The sequence below is a fragment of the Anoplopoma fimbria genome, chromosome 20 (genome assembly GCF_027596085.1).
Source record: "Anoplopoma fimbria isolate UVic2021 breed Golden Eagle Sablefish chromosome 20, Afim_UVic_2022, whole genome shotgun sequence".
Classification (NCBI taxonomy): domain Eukaryota; kingdom Metazoa; phylum Chordata; class Actinopteri; order Perciformes; family Anoplopomatidae; genus Anoplopoma; species Anoplopoma fimbria.
Window position 1 is genome coordinate 16,090,081 of NC_072468.1, and position 20,768 is coordinate 16,110,848.

General features: G+C 40.5%; 2 protein-coding genes across 3 annotated transcripts in view; both read left to right on the plus strand.

Moving 5' to 3' along the window:
* Nucleotides 1-5,440, plus strand: part of efna1b (ephrin-A1b) — a 34,283-nt gene extending 28,843 nt beyond the window's left edge. For both annotated transcript variants that reach the window (XM_054621927.1, XM_054621926.1), the window contains exons 2-4: nucleotides 3,449-3,744; nucleotides 3,841-4,029; nucleotides 4,167-5,440. In XM_054621927.1, coding sequence (XP_054477902.1) covers nucleotides 3,449-3,744; nucleotides 3,841-4,029; nucleotides 4,167-4,288 — 607 coding nt within the window. In that variant the 3' untranslated portion in view covers nucleotides 4,289-5,440. The remainder of the gene's footprint in view (nucleotides 1-3,448; nucleotides 3,745-3,840; nucleotides 4,030-4,166) is intronic.
* Nucleotides 5,441-8,564: 3,124 nt separating this feature from the next.
* Nucleotides 8,565-14,330, plus strand: slc50a1 (solute carrier family 50 member 1). Its single transcript, XM_054622039.1, has 6 exons — nucleotides 8,565-8,754; nucleotides 8,959-9,036; nucleotides 9,295-9,418; nucleotides 9,533-9,694; nucleotides 13,050-13,169; nucleotides 13,289-14,330. Exons 1-6 carry the CDS (start codon nucleotides 8,687-8,689, stop codon nucleotides 13,394-13,396), a joined length of 660 nt encoding a protein of 219 aa, XP_054478014.1. The 5' UTR covers nucleotides 8,565-8,686; the 3' UTR covers nucleotides 13,397-14,330.
* The last annotated feature ends 6,438 nt before the right edge of the window (nucleotides 14,331-20,768 follow it).

The window sequence follows — 20,768 nt, forward strand, 5'->3', positions numbered from 1 at the left end:
CCTGAACTCTAACCCCTCGACCCGGCTGCCAGTTTGAAACACTCCCCAGAGGGACAGTGAAAGACAGAGTTCCTGTGTCAGTTGTTTGACCGGTACCAGTGAGAGCTCGGGGGACAAATTGCAGGACAGCAGAGCGACAAGGCAAAAGAAAGAGGAATGGAAGGAGAAAAAGGAAAATGGGGCAGTGCAAGAACAATGGCAAGACTTCAAAGCTTAAATGAGGAGGCCAAGTGTTGAAGAACTCACCTAAACTGTCATAACTACTTTATACCCTTGTAGCGCGCACACACACACACACACACACACACACACACACACACACACACACACACACACACACACACACACACACACACACACACACACACACACACACACACACACACACACAACCCTTGCCCTCTGACGCAAAAGCAAGAGTAGCTCCTTAGTGAGAGATGACCTGTTTGCAGCAGAGAGGAAGAAAGATTACAGCCACCTTCAACCCTTGCTGTTTACCCACACCTCAGTCACACACACACACACACACACACACACACACACACACACATACACACACACATACACACACACATACTCAAACACACAAGAGGCTTCAGGAGGCCTTGATAAACAGATGTGCTCATGAGCCTGGGGCCTGAGACGCCCTGAATAAGGGTCTTCAGAGAATCCCTCTCCCCTGAAAACACACACACGCAGACAAACCGACACACAGGAAGAAGTAGGTTTGCAACATCTCACACACCTGGCTCTCACTCTCACATACGACATAGCTATCACGTTAATGCGACTCTCACTCTCCCGGGAACTGTCAGTCAGAGGCGGGAGTAGACGCGGGGAGATACAAGAGTCTCCAGAGCCGAGAGCTTTGATGAGAGAAACTTATCGGTGCATAAAGAAAACACAGTCCACAGCAAAAAAAAAGTGTCAATTCTGGACAAACCAAATGCAAACCAAGAAAATACACTGTCACGCACACACACACACCAGTCAGGGTAGTGAAAGCTCCACATGGGGTAAGGTACAGGGGTTGAAGGGGCCCTGTAGCCTTCAGGCATTCTTTCTTTGGGGAGGGAAAGTGTATAATTACCCCCCATTCATTCCCTCTCCCCTCTTCTAGGGAACACACTGGCCCCAGACCTCTAACAGCTTTTAATTAGCCAGAGCAATGGAGGAGCGGAGGTGGAGAAGGGAAATGAGGAGGTGAAGAGAAGGATAAAGGAAGAGTTTATAAGCACCAGTTGTGAATGAAATTAGCAACAGAATATAAGTTTTTGTTGGCTTTTTACAAGCCTGTGTTTTGATGTGGAGGTCGGCCAGGCAACTAATAAGGACGCGGTGTGGGAAAAAAGGTGTATCCCATGCAATTTAAAACTACTCTTTTCTTCAGAGGGAGCAACTAGAGATCTCCAAGTGCCTTCTTGTTTTCTCAAAGTATTACTGGTCTGACTCAAAGAACACAGAGGAACAAGATGAGAGGAGAGATTATTTGGCCAATTAGGATGCTAGAGGTTTCTTTTCCTTTCACTGAAGCACACACATATTCACACAAACAAAGGCGTGCACACCTACACAGGACACACACACACACACACACACACACACACACACACACACACACACACACACACACACACACACACACACACACACACACACACATGCGTGCGTACAAAGAACCTTTTCTGAGAGAGAGAGCAGTGATTGCAGGGGGAGGGTGGTGATCAGCCTGTTAGCCCTGGATAACAAGTGTAGAGCTGTGCTCAGCTAACAAAGCATGTTTTGACAGGTAGGGTAGCACTAACCGACACACACACACATACAGAGGCAGGAAGGAGGGGTTAGAGGCCCACTTTTGGAGCCAGTGTGTCTGTGACTTGGCCAGGGGGTCCTAACAGGAGCCACAACAACAGGACAGGGGGGGCCGGGGCCAACACGTCCCATGCTTTGATGCTGCGACAAACACACTTACAGCACACATAAACAAAGGCAGACAAACCAGGGGCTGTTTTTTACATTTTGACACTTTCACTCTCTGCAGCACGCTAAACACAAGCAGTCATTCAGTTTAAACACAGAGTAGATGTGAGGATCAGAGCCTGTTACCCTCAAGGATGTAATCAGAGTAATATGCAAGTATCAATCTGTCTTCTCCTCCTGGCTTTTGGCTGATCTCACAGCAGTAGCAACATGCCAGATGGCCGCAAAGCACATATTGCAGCATAGCACTCTGCATCATGTTTACTTTAAAGGAAAGACATTAGTTATGTCAAACTGAAAGTTAAGATACCAGGTAAGAGTTAGCTTTTCCTTTTTGCCCCAACAAGTCAGTTCCTCATGGAGTCACAGCTATTTTACTCCTTTTAAAAAAAACCAAAACTCTTTTGTATTCTGACTGAAAATCATTGCCACAAATGTACAGTGCGGGATTTCCACTTATTTTTCACCATCTCTCTTTACTTAATTAGGACACCAAACAAGCCTAGTAAGTGAGCAAAGACGAGACTGGGAGGCTCAAAAAGAGCCATAAAACTAAATGAAGGGTATAGATGAAAAGAGAGAAAGAGGGCGACAGTCTGACTGTCTCCACCCACTCTGTCTCCGTCTTTGATGAAATCAGTAGGACATTGAGTGACAGAGCTTCTGCAAATTAGTGTGTGGATTCACAACAGGAGCCTTAACACTATTAGACAAACATCCAGGTGAAGAAACTAGTGAGAAAGAAACAGTTTGATAGAAATACAAGCAGAGAAGGTGAAAAGAGACATTTGTGTTGTTGTAAGCAGGTATGTAGTGAATATCTGCTGAAGGCAAAAACGAGGGAAGAGAGCAGGAAGGTGCGTGACTGGGATGTTGGTGGGGCTTTATGAGATTCTAGGTGTGTTTTTCTTGCTCAAACTAAATGAACAAGTCCAACCAGATCAGGCTGTTTCTAATTCTGTCACAGTGATGGGTTGTCACATGTACACCCAAACGTGCAACACAAACACTCGACCTCTGACCTAGAAGCTGTACCTGTGTGTCAATGCGTGTGTTAACATGTGTTACTGGTGTGAGTAAGCCTGATTGCCGTTGTGTGTGTGTGTGTGTGTGTGTGTGTGTGTGTGTGTGTGTGTGTGTGTGTGTGTGTGTGTGTGTGTGTGTGTGTGTGTGTGTGTGTGTGTGTGTGTGTGTGTGTGTGTGTGTGTGTGTGTGTGTGTGTGTGTGTGTGTGTGTGTGTGTGTGTGTGTGTGAGAGAGAGAGAGAGTGTGTGATCAGCCCTCATAGTTATTCTCAACACGTGTGTTGTATGAACCAAGCTGTCAGGATGTGTGTGCTGAAAAACGTGTACGAACAGACAAGATCTGCGTCTGTTATTCATGTAATTAATTTGGCAAAATTAAAAGTTTTCCGTGCCAGATGAAGACATTTGTCAGTAACCTCCTCCTTTCCTCCTGTCTCCCTGCAGCTTCCTGTGGGATGAGTATGCAGTGGAAGTGCGTATCAACGACTATCTGGACATCATCTGCCCCCACTACACCCACGGCGAGGTGTCCTCGCATGCAGCAGAGCGCTATGTGCTGTACATGGTGGAGAAGGATGACTACGAGGTGTGCAAGCCCCACTCCTTCGACCAGCTCCGTTGGGAGTGCTCGAGGCCGTTCGCTCCCCATGCTCCCGAGAAATTCTCTGAGAAATTCCAGCGTTTTACTCCCTTCACCCTGGGCAAGGAGTTCAGACAGGGAGAGAGCTATTATTATATCTGTAAGTATCAAGAATAAAAAAAAATATATTTGACTTATTGTGCTCCTGAAAAAGTTTCTTGTATTAAATCGTTCCCCTCTTTCTGACTTTCCACAGCCAAGCCAATGCATCACCATGGCCAGGAGTGTTTAAGGCTGAAAGTGGATGTCGTCGGACTTAACGGCTCCGGAAAAAACAAAGTAGATAAATCCAAGGTGGAAGATACAGTAAAAAGCTTGGATGGAGAAAAAGTGAAGTTTCCCGCTGCCGGAGGAGTTCACAACCCATCTAACCGGCTCCCAGCAGGTGAGGGTTCTTCTAAAAAAAAAGACAGATGCAAAATAGTCCCAGCAGTCCCATGTCTGAGAAGAGCTCAGCTGGGTGTGTTTACCATGCCTGAATGATGAAACTCAACACTGACTCTCCCTCCCTTTCTTCCTCAGATGACCCTGCTGTGATGGAGCCAAACGTTCAGAGGAGCATCGGCAGTTCAGGAGCACAGCTGGTCTCCTTTTCACTTTTCTTTACCGTGATCTCAGTACTATTAGCCCTGATGCTACACTAAGGCTGAGCAAGCCCTTACAGCAGAGACGATGCTAACTCAATGCCGGTCATTGGGACACTGAATGAACACTGAGATTTTTTTTTATAACAGATTTTTTTATACAAGCATGGAGAGTGTTGTTAGTGTGCGTTTGCGTGTGTGAGAATGTGGAACGTGGATCGTTCCAAAGAAGAAGACCTCTTTTTTTTTTTATTATGAGGATGAGAATTCTCATTTGTGACCCTTTAAGATGCACTCTTTTTTTTTCATTATGAACAAAACTGCAAGCAACCTGATCAAAGTACTAATGGATTGATATCATATTGAAAATGACAAGGAGTATGTTGTCTTCATGATCCTGTGTTTTCATTATTGGTACAGATTTGCATTACGCTCCTCATCTCCAGCTGTTGATGTAATTTTTCCTTCTCTACATGTAGAGAAATTATTAATTCTGTGTACTGGAAATGTTGTCGCCTACTGCCAAGGTGGCTTTTTGTCATGTTGTTTTGTAGCACTCAGCTCCCTGTTATATCTCTGTTATAGTCTGTCAAAGTACCACTGTGACATCACTGCTGATACAAAAGCAGTCACTGTGGTTTAAAAGAGCACTACTAAAAGTATCCGATATCACACTTTTTGTTTTCAGTTCAGTTATAAGAAAACACAAGAAAACATTTCAAAGAAATCCAGACCAGCGGTTCTCAACCTTCTTTTTGGAGCCACATTCTGACATTTTATACTCTATTTGATTTTTTTAAAATTGACCAGAATTTATTTGGACCCTCAAATTTTTGGTCCTCATAGTTGATAACATATTTTCATGAGGGTTTGGGACCGGAGATTGAGATCCACTCATCAGAAACAGATACATTAGGATTTTAAAACTAACAGGGGGTTTTAGGGAGCTGAGCCTCTTCAGTACTTTTGGTTATTCACTCATTTCTACTGCACACGGTACACTGGCTGATGTGCAGATGTGATTCCACTTGCACACTGTCAAACCTCAAACTGAAGGGACTTCCCAGAATACATTTACAGTTGTTTATTCTTTTGTTAAAAATGCTTGTTCTCATTTTGTAAATGTTTATATGTAAATGTGTAAATAGAGAAAAAACTATAAGAGACTGTTTAAAGATGTGAAAGAAGTCTTTAGTGAAATAAAAAAATTGTGACGAAGTTTCTCTCTGGGTTTTTATCAGCTCTAGTGACATTTATTTTAGGTCTTGAATTCCCGCTGACATCACTGACATTTTGATGGATGACACAATATTTTGGCACATGCTATGAAATCCCCCTCCCCTACATATTTCCAACCCCAGGTCTTTCCCAACCTCAATTCTCATCCCCTCTTCTCTGCCCTCTCCCGTCTTTCATCCCTGGTTACACAGCTTAGCCTGGCTTAGATTTCACAGTCTGAAAACCAAACATGAGAACCGAGAGGGGGGGCGATAAAGGAGTGAGAGAATGGGATAGTGCAGAGAGAGAGAGAGGCCCACAAGCAAACTGACAACTGGGTGTGAAGGTGTCACTCTCGCCTCCTCACCCACACTCTCTTTTGCCCTTTCTTCTCAGTACATACTCTATCCACACAGTGGTATGTTGGAAAGAAGAGAAGCACAGTGCGCACACCTTCATACCTGCAAACCTCAGAGCTGACTGAAAACTGTCAAAAGTCACCGTCCCCTGTAAAACCACGCAACATATACTTTCAAAACCAGGACATTAAACTGAGTTGTTTGTTTTACCATAATCACGTCATAGTTTGATTTTACCACAGATGATCACACAGTCTCAGAAGTCGAGCACCCGTGTATCTGTGTAGCTCTGTGCAGGAGGTTAATGCAGGACTTTGACTGGGTCTGATGAAACCGACAAAACATGGAACAATTCACGGTAAAGTGTTTTATTATGTCATACAGCAATGTGCAACAATCCTGAAAGGCAGTCTGATTGCAAATGTAAGATTTACAAATAATAACCTTTAAAAACCACAATTGCTGTTTTATGAGAAAGTATATAAAGCTGTTACCTGGGTCAATTTAGTAAAAAAAATATCAAGCATCTTAAGTATCCACAATTAATTGGTAGAAATATGCTACCAATCAGAGCTTAAAGTTATTGATGCATATGGTACATCTACTTCCATGCATCACAAATTAAACACACAAATTGGAATTAATGAACTAGTAAGAATCCCTAAAATCAGAATTAGTACAACACAGAGTAAAATTCCCGAATCCAGAAACTCTCTCAAAACTCCAGTTTATCCGGATTCACCGGCTTACAGATCAGCTGGAGGTATACATTGTCTAAAACTCTACAAAATCTTCATGATTTTATGTTTATGATGATTGTAAAATCTTCATCTGCAAAATGCCTTGTAAATACAGCCATAGGATAGTTTCCAATGTCTGGAAATAGATTATTCACTTATTGAATTATATGTATGAAAGGACAAAAGATAATAAGATCAACGTTAGACAAAGTTTTGTATAACTGACCTTTGTGCATTTAAAGGACATCGAGGAGCTTTAAGAAAATTGCAATTTAATAACAGAAACCAGAGACAAAAGAGCATCTGTGGAGAAATTACATTAAAAATAAGGCCATTAGAGATTAAGCGGAAAAAAATGAAATGTCAAACAAATGCAGAAAAAAGCTAAAACCAAAATAAACTGATGGAGAAGAAGGAAGACAATTATACATCGAAGACTGCTGATAAAGGTCAAGTCTGAGAGATGTTTGAGAAGTGTAAAAAAGGCTCTGCGATAAGGGCTTCACAGTGATCAGAGGTTCCATGATGAAGAAATGTAAATTAATGAGCACTTTTAAGAGGATTAACATGAAATTCACCTGAACTTTGCTAAATGGAAAGGCAGCGGTAATTTAGGGTTCTAATTCACAACTTGAAATATGAATCCTCATCCCAAATGCTGGATGTAATATCCATGAAATAACACTCTGCAGCCCAAATGGTCCAGTGACTAGTTGACAGTTCAGGATTTAATTTGCCTCTTGAAACATAAATAAAAATTCCACAAAGAAAGGATTTTGCAATAACTTCCCTCTTCAGCAAATGATATGAAATAAATCAAATTACACTGCTGCACCCCAGTGGAGTGTTTTTTTAATTTTAAACAGTATAATCGTTTCATTGAGCATTTTGTGCACATACATGCCAGCAACACTAGCTGACCTTTGAAATAAGAACGATTCTACTCAACCAATTCAACCAATTGAAGAGGGAAGTTTTTCTTCTCACATTGTTTCATTTAAAAAAAACTTAGTGGCCTGAAGATGTAAACATATCAAGTGATTCAGAAGAAAAAGGGCGAGGCTGGAAAATGTCTGAGTTGCGTTTATTCTGATTTCATGCATGCACACACACCAAAATTGACATATTCATAGTCTAACACAGTACAAACTAAACAATAATGTGTTTTAAGTTTTTAGTGTGTAGCTATTAATGATGATTTTAAATGTCTGTAAAGCGTCTTTGAGAACTTTGAAAAGCGCTCTATAAATAAAATGTATTATTATTATTTATTTATTTATTTATTTATTATTATGTATTATTTAGCAGACCACATGACACTAATACACTAATACATTAATACACTGTGCAATACAACATTTATAATAATTTCTGTCTGTATATATATTTTTATATATTTTTACTGTGGATCTCTACTGTTCTTACTGTTTTTTACTGTTTGTATTGCTCATTTGCTTATTTATAATACTTATTTTGATCTTGTGTTTTTATTTTTATTTACTATGTCTCTTGTTTTGCACTATCCTCTTTGCTGCTGTAATCCTGTAAATTTCCCCGCTGCGGGACTAATAAAGGATTATTTTATCTTATCTTATCTTATATTATATGATCTTATTATTCTTTTGAGAAGCTCAAATATGCAAATATCCAACTGTTTATCAGTTTATCTTGTGACGACATATCTTTTTTGTTATTTATCCTGTTTGTAATACCACTGCATTTTGGGATGAATAAAGTGCAACAAGCATAAGCTATCCCTTCACAGTGCCCCTCTGACAGACCTCCATCCATCTCACTGAAGTTAAAATCCACCAGCCAGCTCCATCCATGCTCCTTCCACCAGCCAGCACACAAGACCTACTCAATTATTTGCAACGTGATGACGTAACATGCGACGTCCGCTATCGTTTCAGCATTCTATTGGAGCAGAGCCACCCCGCCTGCTTCCCCACATGGCCAATCAGAGAGCAGAGATGCTGTGTACACTGATTGCAAACACGGAAACGCAGTGAATTGAGGAGCGCGTCCGTGTAGTTGTATTCCTTCTTTAATCGCATGCAATAAGCATTCGTGCCTAAAAGTAGATATTGCACGTAAAAAACAAAACAGAGTAACGTGTTAGGCTTTTCTTCTGTGTTTCTATGGATTCCATGCAGCTTCTGTCATGGGCCTGCATCGTCTTCACAGTCGGGATGTTCTCGACTGGACTGTAAGTTGAATTTCTCATAATTGAATGTCATGCTGTATTGCAATTTTTCATTGTCATTTCCTCTAATTGTATTGGTTGGTAAGAAACATTTGGGCAGTATTGTCAGCTGTCAGTCACAGATGGCAGCCTGTGAAGGAGTCTGTGTGGACTTTGTTTCTCTCTCATTTGAATACCTTATTTGTTTGTTTGGTTGTTTGCTTCTAGGAGCGACCTGAAGAAGATGAGAGAATCCAAAAGTGCTGACAATATCCAGTTTCTCCCTTTCCTCACGACGTGTCTTAAGTGAGTGTGTGTGTGTGTGTGTGTGTGTGTGTGTGTGTGTGTGTGTGTGTGTGTGTGTGTGTGTGTGTGTGTGTGTGTGTGTGTGTGTGTGTTAACAATATTTACACCTATAATTACAATAGGAATAGTTCAGTAGCATTGTTGTCCACCTCCTCCTGCTTCTTCTTCTCTGGTGTTTATTGGCGGTGGCCACACCAGCTTAGAGGTTATGTTGTCCTGCTCCGCTCAGCACTTCTGATGCTCATCCCGTTTCCATAGTAACCTGGGCTGGTTTTATTATGGGATGCTGAAGACAGATCAGACGATTGTCCTGGTCAACGTTATTGGAGCTCTACTCCAGATCCTCTACATCGTCGTGTACCTAAACTACACTAAACAAAAGGTAAGTGAGGGAGTGTGGACTCGGGCGTCTCAGGTCGGATACAACTTTGTTCCAGTGTGCTGTGTTAACACTCGTCTCTTATTAACTCCCTCTTTCTGTGTGTGTTTGTTTCAGAGGAAGGTGATGTCACAGACGCTTGCGGCAGGGACGGTGCTGGTCTGCGGTTGGTTCTACTTCACCACGTTTCTTCCTGAGGGAGACACTCGGCTCAGCCAGCTCGGCCTCACCTGCAGCGTGGTCACCGTCAGCATGTACCTGTCCCCGCTCACTGACCTGGTACTAGCTCACATGCATTACGGACAAACACTGCATACGGACAGCATGTACAAAGTCAAATTAAAGATATCAAAAAAAATAAAAAAATATTTTTTATCTAGCAATTTCTGCTAATCAGTGGTGGAAAGTAACAAAAAAAACATATGTGCAAAATACAAAATAGTACTGTATTTAGAGGTACTTGCACTTAACCTGTGATTTACATTTTTTTTTCTATCTTATACTGGCTACTTTAGTTACTAGTTCATATGAAGATTAAGATAAATAATACAGAATATAATCAACAAATTAATTATGAAAGTAAAGATAAGGGAAGAACTGTCTTGGTCCCCGGGGGAAATTCCCAAGCTGCCTGTCAGTATATAAGGTAAACAAAATTAGCCCCCCCCTTTACCAGCTGCAACATTACAGTAATCTACGCATTAATACATCACTAATTATAATCCAGTAACATAATACACGTAACTCTGAAATGGGCCATTCTGCATCATGAGTACTTTTAGTGTGGTTTTAGTAGATTTTGATGGTAATATTTTTGTACTTTTACTTAAGTCAAATACAGAACAGCACTTTAAATTAAAACAGAGTATTTCTACACAGTACGTATTTAAGTACTTCATCCACCAATGGTGCTAAAGGCACATTACTATAGTAACATACAGACGTGATTAAAGGATTGGAAACCCTGGATGACTAGTCAATGGAATAGTCGTTAAAATAATTTAAAGGCCAAAATGCATCTGTGTTTTATATCACGGTTCATTTCTTGTTCTGTGGGACAAAACTAACAAGTTTAATTAAAAAGACAATCGTGCGTATGACAACGTATTAGTTGCACCGCTGATATACATCAAACTGATGTTCATGTCAGGGTAATGAACCAAGATAGTCTTTTGATTTTATTGTAAATGATCCCTAATTAGTGTCATCTTTAATTTGAAAGATATTAAGTTAATTTAGATATCTTACATTTGTATCACCAAAAAATGCAGATGAAAGAAGATAAGCAGTAAGATTAGTGAGTTATGCTCAGCTCAGTGTGTAAGCACTCGAAACTTGTCATGGCTGCTTTTCTGCCCATTAAAACCCAGAAAAAAACAGTCAAATGACATTTTCAGCAGCACTAAAGATACAATGGGGTAATATTCGGCACAGGCCTATACAATGAATCTACAATAGTAAAATGTTTCCTTTTAATGATGTGTTAATGAAATGTCCACTGTAAAAAAGACAGACCCTTATAGAAAAAAATGCCCAACCTGCAAATGTTGCAAAAGTTTTTAGGCAGTCTAATATTTCTAAGCACTGCGTGTGTTGTGAAAGCTGTTCTCCACATGTATCAAAGTTCATATAAACTTCTCAGTATTAACATTAACACACTAAGCTGTAAACAGCACATTCAGTCTTCTTTTCTGAACATATGCTGAACCATGCAAGACAGCAGGCAGCATCTGTTCAGGTCAGTCAACTCTGCACGTGCAGCTATTTACCAGTGACAGAATAAATCCCCTGTTCTCTCTTTCTTTTTGTCTCTTTGTATCATCTCGCCGCTCTGCCTACTATCCTGTTTGTCTCCTTCCCTCCATCTGCCTAACAGCCCTGGATGACCCTCAGTCAGTTTCCTGCCTTTCTTTCTCCTCATCTGTGTCTTCCTGTTATTCCCCATCTCTGTCTGTTTGTACCTCATCCCCTTGGTTACATTCTGTTTTCAACTCACATTTTACATAATGTCATGTTGGCACTTATTATTCAACGATGCAAGACTCATTTAAATGTGGGGGTTATTGCACACATTTTCAGATACTGTCCTCTCCTGGAAGGCATTCAGAGTGTTGCACTTTGTTTTACACATGAAACGTGACAGAAATAGTTGTGTAAAGAATAAGAAATATTTCATACTTTGTCTATCCCTACCCCCACCCCCCTCTAACATCGGAAATGTTTGGAGGGATTAGGAGTTCCAAAGCTGTTTAACCATCTGACAAGCACTTCTTCTGAAGTATACTGCTGCTTGTACTAAAGCAGCATTAATTGTTGTCTTTTGCTTTGGGCCACTCAGAGGAGGCGGAACAAGTTGCAAAAACAACATTGACTTATTATCGCTATTACAAATTTGTTGTTGCAAACTTATGTGCAAAGGTGTGGCTAAATACACATCCAGCAGACAGAGCAACATTATCTTTCCTTTGGAGTCGTGTATCTGGCCACCTGAAATATGTTTATGTATGTCTGATATTCAAGCTTTGTGTCTCCAACTCCTGAGGGAAATATCTGTCTTTAACTGCTAAATGCTCTGCTATATATAACAGGTAGTTGCTAGCTTTTCCAGTTTGCTGTTTGGTTGCCAAACAGGCGGTGTACAGATGGCTTATCAGTTAACAGGATTTTTGTTTGTTTTTTCCTGAAAACTGCTGCTTGCTGCTGCTGGAATCAAGGTTGATGAGAGCAATAAGAGTGAACCAAAACAATAAAGTTGCAGGCTTAAAATACTCACACTCTCTGTGGTGCTGAGGGAAACTGCAGAGTCTGTGATAATTATGTTGTTAGTCAATGCCAGAGACACCTTTCACATTACAAACAGTAATTTGATCCACCGTAAATATAAAAAATGTATAGTGTTTTTGCAACTGCTGAAACACAAATTCTGAAACTTTACTTAAACTAAAAAGTTATATTTTTATGCATCACAACTTCACACACAAACACCAAATAAATGGCTCTTTCCACATGCCAACTGCACAATGATGTGTTAAGTATCAAACACTATTTTCTAGAGTATTTTCTTTTCCTTCGTAGTATGCAGTAAATATAGACTATGGAATGGAATGGGGGAAAAACAAACAAATGTGTTATTCTCAATGCTTTTACACTCAAACCCAATTACTTCCTCTAAGTCTCTCCAAACTTGGCCCTCATTGTTGTGCACACCAAAGGGCAAACCTGAATTCCATTTATAGTGTTCAAGCTCTGAGTTCTCATTTAACTAATTGCTTGCAGGTGTTTTCACAGGTGCATTCTGGGTGCAGGGGATTGATAATTGACTGTGGTATTTCAATGGGATTTCCACACATACAAGCTTTTATTTTTGAATGATGTGTCTGATGAAGATAACAGTGTTTAGTCATTTGCAAAGTGTTTCAGAATTTCACACTCGGTGTAAGGCAGACAATGTGCTAATGGTCCCTTTTCCTGGTCAATAAATAGTTAGCTACATGAGGAAGTGGTTCGATAATTGTTCCACAAATACCATTTCTTTGTATCTTGGCAATTGCAAAAACCTGTAATCAAAGCAGCTTTAAAGGTTTTGTTTGTTAACTGGTTGTTGCTGTCCTTGTCTTTCTCTCCTCCCTTTCAGGTACAGATAGTGCGTAGTGGTGATGTGAAGTGCTTGTCCTTCCCTCTGTCTGTAGCCACCTTCTTCACTTCAACCTCCTGGGTCCTGTACGGCCTTCAGCTAAACGACAACTATATTGTGGTAAGATACAGTGAATATGCACCTGAATCACACCTGTAAACACAACTTTCAATATTTGTTTCTTATTTTAAATGAAAGCCAGTATCCTTAATTCTTCTTCCGGTTTGTGTTCATTCCAGATTCCAAACACGCCTGGCATTTTCACAAGCCTCATCAGGTTTTATCTGTTTTGGAGATTTGCGTCTGTCAATCAGAGCTCACCGGCCTATAAGTCTATACAGATATGAGGGGGAGGTTTTATGAAAACGTAAAGAGATGACAGATCTGTTGACTCCATGGAGGGCTGCTGCAAAGATGTCCCATCGCTTGTATTTTTCATCATACATAGGGACAGTGAAGAGAAACAAACTGTCTTTGGACGACACCACAGATGAAGTGGAGATAATGTCTTGTGTATCTGTTACTCAGCTAAGTCAACAAAGTTTGATGTCTTCGATTCAACCTTTTTGTTTTTCTGAAGCTATTTCTTAAACCTGTTTCTCCTCTCCATGTCCGTCAAGTGCCTTCTGTTAGATCCTCTCTGCCATTGAAGATGAATGGCATTTACTGATCTACCAAAATGTCAGGAGACTTGCGGTCTGTTCACAAATCAGTGAATTGGATTGTATCTTCTTAAACTCATACTAGCCAAAGATTTTGTGGAGTTGTAACTTGTTGGCTGCTATTTCAATACACATGTAGTCCTCTCCTTCCTGGTACTCGTGTGGAATAATCAAGTATATAGTTTCATATTTTCCCTGGTAAGGTGATGATGGTTTCATATCCCTTTAGAGTTGCTTCTCAAGCTTAATAGAATATTGAGTCACATTAAGTTATATTTCTTCAGATTTGTTTTCTATATATTTTAGTTTGGGAGTCTTTTTGATACATAATGTTAATGTTGGCTTAAGTCCAAGATCAGATATTATCTTCTTATATTGTTGATGCTTTTTTTTAATAGCCTATTGTATGTGAGATTAAATTAAATAAGAAAGGACATTAACACCCTAGGGTTTGTTTACAAGTATGACTGATGTTTATTTCCCTGGTGGCTGGTTGTCATGGGTAATTGAGCCCTGCTTGTCCCCTCCTTATTATCTGTAATAAGGACATATGTTATGCAAATGAAACAGCCGAGTGTCAGTGTTGATTCGCTCGCTTCTAAAGGATGTAAATAAATTCTTACCATAACTATCAATGACTTGTATTTGCTGATTGCTTGTTAAGTTGTGGACATGAAATATTCTTGGCGTACGGCAAAGTGAGCAAGCTGCACTTGACCCTTTTGAAATCAGAAGATTTGTGATGGAGGTTTTGTTATGGACATAGTAATGAGCTTACATGCAGTTGTGTGTAGATAAGCGTGTGTGTATGTGTGTGCAAGAAGAGACAAAAGCCTGTTTGATGCTGCAGCAGTGCAAATGAGCTTGTGTGTGTGACTGTTGATACAGAGAGGGCAGTGGTGGGAAAGGCCACGCCAGAGGTTCTCATCGTGTGTGTGTGTGTGTGTGTGTGTGTGTGTGTGTGTGTGTGTGTGTGTGTGTGTGTGTGTGTGTGTGTGTGTGTGTGTGTGTGTGTGTGTGTGTGTGTGTGTGTGTGTGTGTGTGTGTGTGTGTGTGTGTGTGTGTGTGTGTGTGTGTGTGTGTGTGTGTGTGTGTGTTACATTGGCCTCTATTCCCGAGCTCAAAGAGCCTTTCCCTGTCAGAGACCACAAACACGACAAAGTATTGTGCCGGACCTGAGTGTTGTGTAGGAAAAAAAACTAAGCTGAGAGGACTGGAAGTGGGAGATGAATGAGCCGCAGTTGAAAGAAGGAATAAGAAAGTAAAGGAGAAACATTTGAGCAGGAGATAAGGAAGCAGACAGGAAGAATGTATGAATAAGAAAGAGGTATGAAATGGAAAAACCTGGGAAACGAAAATAATTCTACGGAGAAATTTAGGTCTGGCTCATATAGTTCTGTTGTAGCATGATGTTTATAAAACAACAAAGTGAAATTACTAAAAAAAATAGGGACATGATAGTGCAGACCAGTCAGATACAAAGATAAAGTGGGAGCCCTGTGAATAGAAATAAGTGATTTATGAGGAAAGGGCAGTTAAGTGGTAAGACAGGAAAAATTAGTAAATGATGAGTCCAGGAGAAGATAAGAGAGTTTTGTGTGTTGTCCATTCTTCTGGTGCAAAGAGACCGACATCAATAAGGCTGGAGGGACAAAGCATGGAGTCAGATAGACTGGCCGGACACACCCCTTATTCCAAACTATGGCCTATGGCTTTATTGTGAAGAGACAGCGTCTTAAGTGTTAGGCTGGAAATCAAAGCACGGCCCTTACGCTGATGTGTAGGCTATACATCTTTGTTTCGACAGCCAAATACTGACATGGGGCCCATGTTGTGTACATGAGTGTGTGTGGAGGCGTAGGAGGTGCTGAGGGCGGTAATCAGCTGAACAATGAGTCCAACTCACAAACAGGATCCCTCTGTTTCCTGAAGCAGAGACTGTCTCCTTAAACAGCACACACACACACACACAAGCTGAGTATCTCCAAGGCATACACACATTATATGTACAATTTATTGTCTCTTACACAGACACTCCCACAATCTCTCCCCAACAAACACCATGTATGCATTCAGATGTCTATTTTTGCCATAATGGGCAAAGCCTGATCTATGGGATTTGTTTCCCTCCGTAATTACACCCAACAAAGTCTCTGCTAACATGCAGTCTGCAGCCAGACAGTGTGCACACTCAGCATATAAACACGCAGAATACACACAGTACACTGGGGGGCAGTCAGCAGCCTGTGCACTTTCTACCATCAGTAAAAGCACACCTGTCCCAGCTGCTGTTTTGAAGAGAACAAGAGGGAGAGAAGGAATGTGCTTCTCTCGGTTTTCCTGTCAGCCCCTTGCCCTTCCCAGCCGCCTCTGTTGCCGTCCTCCTTTTACTGGTTTATCTAACTATTCCCATGGTCAGCTCTTCTCACGCACTGTCATAGCTATGTCTCATCTTTCTGCTCGTCGTGTTTCTCTTCACCTTTCCCCAAATCATATCTCTCACCCATATCTTCTTAAACCCTCTCTTTTGTAATTTGTCTCCTACTTTACCTTTTATTGCCCAGTCCTGCTCCTACACTTATGAAGTAGTCACAGAGCTGACTGCCATGTTTTGTACCCTCAGATCATCTGCAGTGATAATTAAGTCTGTCTCGTGAAACTGTCAGCCAGTCTAAGATTTATATAGATTTTTACAAGAGATGAGCAACAGACGCTTTCTCATCCAAGAAAAAATCCCTTCAAGCTCTTGTGACATGCAGCAAATGTCACTGACTGACTGCACATGAAATTCCCCCAATCAACATTCATACTGAAGCTTTCTCTCAAAGTTTTTCATTGGTGTACATGTAAATGCGTGCACTCTGTTGTTTGTAAATGCAGTTGCTGCGGTAGGTAACTATGGGGAACCGTGTGTAGGGAGTAGCAAGTGGCTTTCTATTTTTGGTTTTACAAGCTCCTCCACCTTTGTTTTGATTTTATAATCAGCAATTTTTTCTCCTCAGAGCCTGGTGGTTGAACAGCTGAAAGGATGTATGCAACAGAGGTAACACACAAAGACCACCTTCCTTCTTTTTTTTCATACACACACAACCACACATGCAAAAAAAATGTGGGCTTTAACTGTTACCAGTTGGTGCTGAAAGACCTTTGCTCTGTACGGAAATAGATTAACAGGCAGCCCTCCGGTGTGTCCTCGGGGTTATACTGTGTGGTTCACTATGTCCTGTCTCTGTCTCCCATCCTCCTCCTTCCCCTTCTTCCTCCTCCTCCCTCTGCTTCTGCCGGCCTTTAGAACGGGAACAGCGAGCAAAGTGATATGTGGACAGCTAGTCATTAATCTGTCAGAGGACAGCCTATGGACCAAAACACTGTCAGCACGGATGAACATACACATTTCACCTTCGATATAAATCATTTGTCAGGTATCCTCCTCTCAGAGACTCAATAACGGAGCTTGACACCACCAGACCCAACAGCAGAATTTAGTTTGTCAAGCTCAAAGTTTCATTTAGCTGGCTTCCAAAGTTAAATAAATACATTTGTGTTAACCTCAGAACCTTCTTATTCTTCTTGGTTTTGTTCTTTAAATCATGTCTAATACTCATACAGCGTAAACAGCAGCAAAGCAGGTTAAAGCTTTAAATCAAGCCAAACAGGTGGTTCAGTACAGTCAAGGACTAAGGAGAGTTAATGTCTTTCCAGTCTAAAAATGACACACAATAACACCTAAATACTTACAGAGCCTGAGGGGCTTTTGGTCCTGTCTAAGCATGCTTTTTCACTTTGGCATCCATTCAGAACACACACACATGCGGCACATTTGTGTCTGTGTGTGTGTGTGTGTGTGTGTGTGTGTGTGTGTGTGTGTGTGTGTGTGTGTGTGTGTGTGTGTGTGTGTGTGTGTGTGTGTGTGTGTGTGTGTGTGTGTGTGTAAATGTGGATTTTGAAGTTTTTTGAGTGACAACCATGTGAAGTGGATTTGGATTTTATTGCATGTGTTTGTGTGTGTCTTTCAATGCAGTGACACACAAAAATGTTTTTTTGTGATGTTCAGGAACCTCTTCGAGCGGTGGAAAACCATTTAGTTTGACAGTTAAAGGTGTAGGTGTAGACCATAGTTGAGACTTGTTAAGTTTCTCAGGGGGCCTAAATGTTGGTGGAGAAGTGTGTGTTCAGGACGTACACGTCGGCTGTGAGGTGCTGAGGAAAGACAGGAGACACAGCTGTTCTGGGGACTGGGGTCTGTGCTTGCATTAGCAAACATTTCTGCAGCTTCCTGCACTGTATGCACATTTGAAAGTTTGCTACATATCATTGTGTGTGGAACTTATTCTGCATGGCACTCAGCATTTTTGCTTCAGTCAACTTGACACATGAAACAAAGCTTTATTGGCTATTCAAATACAGTAGTTTCCTCCAAGGTAATGACTTAGAACAGATAATCTTAGCCGGGGACATTGGATTTCTATCCATGAAAAATTACATCTATATGTTTATGTTGAGATATATTAAATATTTGAGCGACAGCATAGATAAAATATCTTTTACAATTTCACCATCTGTATTCATGTGAACTTTATACTTCCAGGTTTTCTCTGTTATTGGTACATACTGTGGTTTAGTTGCTTATTCATCTTATCTTCTTTTTCATCATTGGACAATTGATCAATTCCTCCATTAAATCTAATTATAAGAATAATGATATTTCACAACAAAATTCACTTGGAAAATTGGGAGAATTTCCCATTCAACACTCTTGCGTGCAAACACAAGCAAACAATGGCTTAACTTTAGTGGGGAGGAGTTCTGTTGGGTAAACAAGTGAACACTAGACCAGGTGTAGCTAAGAAATGATGCAACAACGAAAGCGTGAGGTGGTGGAGTTAGAGAAAACACCTGAGTGAAACTGTTTCAATGGAACATTTTGCAAGTTTGACTGTTTTATAATAATACTGGAACCAATGTGGTGTTTACAAAGTCTTGTTCTATGGGAGGTTTTATTTCTCTTTCTTTTGTCACTATTGGTATATGTAGTGTAAGTGAAATGTAGATAAGTTTAATTAATATGTGGCAATCTGCTGATTTTTTAAATGTATGTCAGTAACAATTAAATAGGTAGAACAAATGGGAATGGGAGAGTAAAACAAGGAGAGGAAGAGAAATATTCGGTTTAACACAATGAATAACACAAGGAATGGCACTCTTAACATATATTTGACCCTTCATCAAAGATTCGTTACCCGTCAAGTCCGTGTTGAAACAGCATGCACCTGTTGCAGACTGAAGTTGAAGACAGAGGAAATCAACAAAGCTCAAACAATGTCGCCCCCTATTGGTTAATCATTATTATTTCATTCTCCCGCAGCAGACAAGTCATACTTACAGAGAGCACAAACACTGGTTTGATTGCAACATCTCTTTGTTGATGTAAAAAGACAATAACAAATGCACAACTACTCTGGAATTACACCATAGCTGTACTGAACTTTTGCACCTCTGTCCCTCTGGCTGGGTGATGATAGTGTGTTCTACAACCAGTCTAACTGGCTCACCTAACTGTCCCCTCGTCTCTCGCCTTGTCTTGAGCTAACATATAACACAGCCTTGTGTCCTAAGGTGTGTCTTGACTCTGTACAAAATGGGTTGATTGTATTTAAACCCTGAGGAACAAAAGATCCACTTTACCTGTTAGATCTGGCCCACTCGAGTGATTAAGGGCACGCTTGCCCTTGCATGCAGGCGTGCCCCATGCACTCCATGACAAGGAGAGTGTTTTCATTAATCCCTTCTAGAGCACTGCTGTTTACGGTCAATCAAAATGTGACAACTTTATAGCATGCAACAATTAAACTGACTGTTGGCGAATATGGAAATAAAATAGGTTTACAACTAAGAGAGTTCTCTTTGATACAGATTAAATGCTTGTCAGATATAGAAAACAAGAGGACATACACTAACGAAAAGGTTTTTTTGGTTATCATGGGATGCAAGTTATGAGTAATATTTAACTTTAGAAGACATCACAGTAATTACAGGTAATTATTTCACACAAAAGGACTCCATGTTACAGTTATCAGTCATTTATTGTTTTTCTCATGACATCATAGAAACATTCTGCCAGCCAAGGCTAAATCTAAATGAGGAGATTCTGATTTCTGGGATGCTACCGTCTTAAGTCATTCAAGTGCTGTGCTGTACCACAGGTAGAGGAGTCTAGACACGTCATTTGAGACAGTCACAGCCAGAGTTCACATACACACACATACACATCAGAGAATCATATTCTATATCAAAATACAGACGGAGCCAGTCGATTTGAAAATATTACAATATAGACAATCTCTTGCACTGAAATGATACATAACTGGGCTCTTACATTCCCCGGACAATACTTTATCAGCTTAGTCAAGTAAATGAGCTACTGTCAGCTGTAGTAGGAAAAAAATGAAGTCAACCAGAGCTCATAAGATAGACCTCTTCTCGTTAGCCTACTCCATCCATCCACTTCCTTGAACGTCACATCATTAATATGTATGTGCAAATCACTCAACATCACAGTTCTAAACTGGACAAGTAGGCCATCTGTATTTTTAACTTTTGTCAAACTGTAAAACACTGAATTGTATTCACATGTTATTGAGTCAAACAGCATTATGAGAACATAATTCTTCAGAACCGTTTTAACTCTGAAAACATTGAGGCAACTGTGAGCGTGTTCACCCAGCCGAAAATGCCACACAAGTCCTTTTAAAAAAAGGCAAAACAGCGACTTATAAAATACCACCTGGGACTGTTTAGACACAGATCTTGACGTGAGCCGACAGAATTTTACAATTCAACAATATTCACATTCTCTAAATACACATCTTTAACACTTGTTGAGGCTACATTTAAAGTAAAGATATAAAATTAGACATACAGTACATCTGAGGTGATTTTACAGGGTGACAGCCAGTTATCTGCATACATGTGAGTTTTGAATCCTAGTTACACTTGCATGCAACTTATGTCGTCCCGTCATTATGGGAGAGATTAAGACAAGTGTAAAAGAAGGATA